The following is a 6,165-nucleotide window of genomic DNA, read 5'->3' on the forward strand; positions in this document are numbered from 1 at the left end:
GGAGGCAGGTATTTCTAGTCATTCTGCATATCTGTCTTTCTAAACAGACTGCTGAACCATTAGGGCTTTCTCAGTGGCTCACGGCCATTAGGAGCCACTTGTTTGGGGAACCACAGTGCCCCCCATGCTGAGTGCTTGTGCCCCCTGTTCCCAGACTGTTGGCTATGGTTTAGCTGAGCCATCCCATCAGTCTCTACCTTCTCAGCATTTTTACTCCTTTCTGAGCTACAGCTCTGAGCTGCTCTGCAGAAACTTGTTTGGGGAACCACAGTGCCCCCCATGCTGAGTGCTTGTGCCCCCTGTTCCCAGACTGTTGGCTATGGTTTAGCTGAGCCATCCCATCTGTCTCTACCTTCTCAGCATTTTTACTCCTTTCTGAGCTACAGCTCTGAGCTGCTCTGCAGAAACGGATGGTGGAGCCTGTTTGAACTATATTTACAGAGTGATGAGGCCAAGCGAGGGCCTGGGGAGCTCCCCGGGGCTTGAGGGCCGGGGCCTTCTGCTAAACTTGGGGATGCTGGCGAGGCTGCTTTCCACTCAAAGGTTACAACTAGACTGGCCAAAAGCCACAGCCCCCAGAAGTAATGGTTCGTGATAATCATATTAGCATCTGGTCTATGTGTGGGGCTTTTACACGCATGTCACCTGAGACCAGGATATCAGGGGTTTACAGATGAGAGAACTAAGCCCCAGAGAGGTCCTCTTCTGCTCGGGAACACCTCGGAGCCACAGTAAAAGCTCAGGCTTTTTCTCTGCAGCAATAGCCAGCACCTCAGATATGGGTGTTTCCTTCATGTGCTGGTGAGCACTTGATTACTTTGCCAAAGGCCCTGAGAGGCAACCTGGAGCCGAGAAGGGGGACCCAGATTCTAGTCCCATTCTCGCTCTAGTTGGCTGGGTGACCTTGGGCAAGTCATTCCCCTCGCCAGGCCTCAGTCTTCTCATCTGTAGAGTTGGCATTTGGGACCAGATTGGTGATTTAAGGATGGCTGGGTGGAGCTCGGGGTTTGCAGAGGGGCCTCCGTTCCCCCCAGCAGTGCCTCGGCCCTCTCTTCTATATGCTGGGCTTCTGCCCAAGACTGTGTTTGAATATTAGGTCTGCATCTAAAAGTAAGTAGCCCATGGCACCAGGTTGTTCCTAAAGGACCTTTCGTGCAAGCTCCGACATTTCTGTGGTCCCCAAACTTAGAGATCAGAGACTGGAGGAGCTCTCAGAGGAGGAGGCTTCTGGTTAGTGACATGAGGGCTCACCTGACTCAGCCTTCCCCATGCCCCCTTTGGACTCCAGAGTTGAAAACAGTCTCCTTTCTGCTTTAGTTTTGTTTTTTAAAGCATTCTTTAAATTGTGGTAAAATACACATAACATAAAACTTACCATTTTTACAACTTGTAAGGGTCCAGCTCGGTGGCATTAAGCACACACACAGCATTGTGCAGCTGTCACCATCGTCCATCCACAGAGCTTTTCAAGACTGGAACTCTGTCCCCATGAGACACTCACTCCCATCCCCCTCTTCCAGCCCCTGGGAACCACCTTTCCACTTTCTGTCTCTGATTTTGGCGGCTCTAGGTCCCTCATGTAAGTGGGCTCATACGGTGTTTGACCTTTTGTGTCCTTAGGGTTCATCTATGTTGTAGAATGTGTCAGAACTTCCTTCCTTTTTAAGGCTGCATAATATTTCATTGTATGAAGACTACATTTTGTTTACCCATTTCTCTGTCAATGGACACTTGTGTGCTTCCACCTTTTGGCTGTTGTGAATAATGCTGCTGTGAAAATGGGTGTATAAATCCTTTCTGGTTTTTTTAAAGCAGCCAGTGTGAAAAAACTATGGTGGCAAATTTTCAGGATAACAGAAAACTTGCCCCTTTAGTGCTGTAACATTATATGGGGGGGTAGAATTTGTGGGGACAGGACAGCTATTGCTCCTCCTCCATCTGGACAGTGGATGCAGGGCAGGTTGGCTCAAGGCCAGCTCCATGAACTTCTGTGAGAGGCCACACTACTGGAGCAGGTGGGGACCCGGGCCGAGTGACACAGGCAATCCTACCTCCTGGCGCCTCATAGTCCTTAAATGTAGCATGGCCCTTCTGAGCAGACCTTCCTCTGGTACCAAGCTTAGCCCAGGACCAGGTGCCTCTGAGTCACTTTGGAGAGTGGCTGGTCCAGGCAGGTTCTTTTGCAAATGGAGGAACTGGGTCTGAAGAGACAGGAGATGACTTGAGCAAGACCCTCTCCCCCTGACCTTCCAGGTTTGGGCCTCCACGGCCAGCTGACCCACAGGGCAGCAGACAGCACTGCTCAGGGACCCGAGGCCTGGATTCAGTTTCCAGCTCCACCTCGGGCAAGTCCCTTCTCCCGGGCTCAGTTTCCCCATCTGTACAGTGGAATCAGGCTGGGTGATTGCTCAAACCCCCTGCCATCCCAGTGGTCTTTGGAGAGACATGGCTGTGGGGGTGGGGGGGCCACCAGCTGAGGGCAGCATGTGTGTTCACATGTTACATGTATGTGCACAGGCGCCCCCACCCCTGGCTCCCTGGTGGAAGGGAGGAAGGGATATCTGGGGCCCTGGGCTCCACCATAGTCGGTTTAATTACAGGTTTTCAGCTGCAGGCCGGTGGGCATGCATTGGGAAGGGGGGGAGCTGCTCCGAAACCCTGTCATTTTCCAGCGTCTGAGGGCCTCTTCAAAGGGGGGCATCTAGACATTTTCTCCACAAGCCGCAGAGTGGACTGTCGTGGCCCCAGCATGAACATAATGACAGATGCATTTTGCAGCAAGCTGGGAGTGAATGGGTCCAACCGGCTTGTCTCCTGTCAGACGAGTCATTATTATTTTTTTTTTTTTTTTGTCATTTGCTGACAGTTTGGGTTTCATGTGTTTCTCTCTTTTTTCTCCTTTTCCCCCTGCCTGGAAAAATGGCTAGGTATCTACGAGACCCCAGCAGGGACCATCCTTTACCACGCTCATTTAGACATCGAGGCCTTCACCATGGATCGGGAAGTACGCAAAATCAAACAAGGGCTGGGCTTGAAGTTCGCGGAGCTGGTGTACACCGGTGCGTGAGGTTCCCCAGCTCCCCGCCCCAGAGCTCTGAATGCCCCCAGGCTCCCAGGCCTGCCCTCCACTCACATCCACAACACCTTCCTCCAGTCCCACCCACCACTGCCATCCCTTCTGTGAGACCCTGAAAGATATAGGCTGGAAGCGGGGGAGCGAAGGCAGGGGGGGAGAGATGAGGAAGGGATGCTGGGGGTTGCGTGTTCATGGGGTATCAAGGGAGATGCGCCAGCCTGCCAAGATGTCCGGCCGCCTCTGCCACCTGCAAATTGCATGACTCCAGCAGGCCAGGGAAGTATCACACGTCATCACTCCAGCAGTCGATCTTTATCCAGCATGTGCCTGGTGCTGGCACTGCATGGGGACATGCACCATCCCATGGGGTCCTCCTAAATTTCCTAGGAGGTCTGCAGTTATTTTACAGATGAGGAAACCAAGGCTCAGAGGGAAGGAGTTTGTACAAATTGACACAACCGGAAGTGGCTGAGCTGAGTTTGACCCTAAGTCAGGCTGTCTCCAGGCAGAACCTGGAACTCGTACGTGGACTAAGGACTCAGCCCCAGGCCTGAGCATGAAACCCCTAGGGTGGCACAAGTCCTGAGCCCTGCCACATGCCCAGCCCAGGGTGAAACAATCAGTGGGGGGTGACATCAGCACCTGGTGTGGGTGGGTCCCCGATTTACAGGCGAGGAGACCGAGTTCCCTGTTGTCCAGGCCTCCTGACTCCAAATTCAACCCTCGTGTTTTATCACATGAGTCCCCAAACTACAGTCTCTAGGCCAAATCCAGCCTGTCGCCTGTTTTTGTTCAGCCTGTACACTAAGAATAGTTTTTACATTTTTAAACAGTTGGGAGAAAAAAATTCTTTTTAATTCTATTTCATGACATGAAAATTAGATTAAATTCAGATTTCAGTGTCTGTAGATAGTTTTGTTGGAATACAGCCACATTCATTCATTTCTGTGTTATCTGGGGCTGCTTTTGAGCTACAAGGGCAGAGTTCAGCAGTTTTGAGAGACGCCTGTGGGTCACAGGGCCTAAAATATCGACTATCTTGGCCCTTTAGAGAAAATGTTTTCCACCCCTGCTCTGTAGCATATGCATATCCCTAATTTGGGGAATCACATCAAACAGCCCCTCTGAACTGCTGTGAGGACAGACTGTTGCCTGAGACCAATCGTGACACCTTTGGGGGCCTGGACGTCAGGGAACAGGCAGAGTTAGTATTAGCAATAGCTACCTGGGGAAGCTGTCCCTGTCTGCCTCGTCCTCCCCTCTGCTCCAAGGTTGTTTCCTTTCAAGCCTCGAATCGCTATAACTCATCTCAGGATTTCAGGAGGGCTTGGTGGGTTTTGGCTGGTGTTGTTTCTCTCTGCCATTGTTTCCAGCGGCTTTGAAGCCCAGTCCCCCCTTCCCAGGTACAGACAGGTGCTTAAATACCATTGTCTCCTGCGGGCTCCCACACGGCGGGACTTCACTGCTGAGAGGTGGGAGCACCTGGCCTGGGCCACTCGGAGCGGCCGCGGAGGCCGAGCAGAGGCAGCGGGCGTCCGTCCCCCTCCCACGGTGGTGACAGCTGCCTCTTCCCCTGTTCTCAGCGGGGCACCTGACTGGTGTTATCTAATCGCAGCTTCACAGAGGTGAAGAAACTGAGGCCCAGGCAGGTGAACAGATACTGCAAGGATTCACGGTGGCTTTGAGCCCAGGACAGGCTGGCTTCAGAGGCCAAGTTCTCGGCCCCTCCAGTAGATCCCAGGGGAGCCGTCAGCAAAGGGTGATCAAGAGGTACAGCAGCTCAGACAGGGGAGCCCTGGGTGTCGGGGCACAGCGTGAGCCCTGGCTGTGGGCACGGTGCCTCTACACCAGACAGCCTGGGGCGAGTCCCTCCTCCGTCAGCCGGCCACGAGCCCTCTAAATCCCAAAATGAGGTTTAGTGATTAGGAGATTAAAAGGAAACAAAATCTCAGAATGGAGGAGAGAGGGGACAAGGTGGGGGAAGTAGAGGCTTATCCTAGGTAGTTACCACTAATATTAACTTGGCCCAGGTCCTCTGATGTCAGGGTTGGCCTCAGATAGCAGCCTGTCCCCGCAACAGTGCAGAGGGGCTGTTTGATGTGATTTTTCAGGTGAGTGTTGTATTGTAGACCAGGGGTTAGCTTGAGCATGTCACTTAACGTCCCTATGCCTCAGTTTTCCCATCTGAAGGGTGGGGATAATAATTCCACCTGTCCCGTAGTAAGGACTAAATGCACAAGTGTTTGTAAAGCCCCTGGTACATGGCATGGAAGAGCCTATTCCAGTGTGCTTTCAATAACTACAAACACCGGGCATGACTTTCAAGAGTGGAAGCAGGAAATGGGGGAAACCTTGCCTCTGGCTGGGTTTATGGTCTTGGGCAAGTGTGTCTCCTCTCTGAGCCTCAGTTTCCTCTCCTGTAAAATAAATGGCACAAGGCTTAGGCATGCTGGGGTCTCTTCCCAGTGCCATCTAGCTCGTTGAGCATAGAGCCCACCACTCTGCTGTAGCGCTTGGCTTCCTTAGAGCTCTTGTGGTCTAAGGGCAGAGATGGGGGCACAGGGGCACTCCTAATGGCACAAGGCTTAGGCATGCTGGGGTCTCTTCCCAGTCCCATCTAGCTCGTTGAGCATAGAGCCCACCACTCTGCTGTAGAGCTTGGCTTCCTTAGAGCTCTTGTGGTCTAAGGGCAGAGATGGGGGCACAGGGGCACTCCTACCCCAACCCCACTCCTAGATGCCCCGGCTTCTGTGCCCGCTGCCCCCCTGCATCTGTGTGTCTGCGTCTGGCTCTCTATCTCCCTCTCCTCTCCTCACATTCTCAAATTTCCTGGTCTGGCTATATAGGGTCCTAACAGACTCCCTTTCTCCAAGAGCGGATTCCAGAGTAAGCCTGGCAGAACCCCAGCTTCAGGGCCCTGGAGGGGCCCAATGGAGCATCTCATTTAGTTCTCCTCACATTCCCAAATTTCCTGGTCTGGCTATATAGGGTCCTAACAGACTCCCTTTCTCCAAGAGCGGATTCCAGGGTAAGCCTGGCAGAACCCCAGCTTCAGGGCCCTGGAGGGGCCCAATGGAGCATCTCATTTA

The 6,165-nt window shown here is 52.8% G+C and overlaps 1 protein-coding gene across 2 annotated transcripts in view; it reads left to right on the top strand.

Annotated features, from left to right (window-relative positions):
* ASS1 (argininosuccinate synthase 1) overlaps window positions 1-6,165 on the top strand; it is a 53,027-nt gene that overhangs the window by 35,164 nt on the left and 11,698 nt on the right. For both annotated transcript variants that reach the window (XM_008581680.1, XM_008581681.1), the window contains one exon: window positions 2,928-3,059. In XM_008581680.1, coding sequence (XP_008579902.1) covers window positions 2,928-3,059 — 132 coding nt within the window. The remainder of the gene's footprint in view (window positions 1-2,927; window positions 3,060-6,165) is intronic.

This window comes from Galeopterus variegatus, unplaced genomic scaffold (genome assembly GCF_000696425.1).
Source record: "Galeopterus variegatus unplaced genomic scaffold, G_variegatus-3.0.2 Scaffold2432, whole genome shotgun sequence".
NCBI classification, from domain to species: Eukaryota; Metazoa; Chordata; class Mammalia; order Dermoptera; family Cynocephalidae; genus Galeopterus; species Galeopterus variegatus.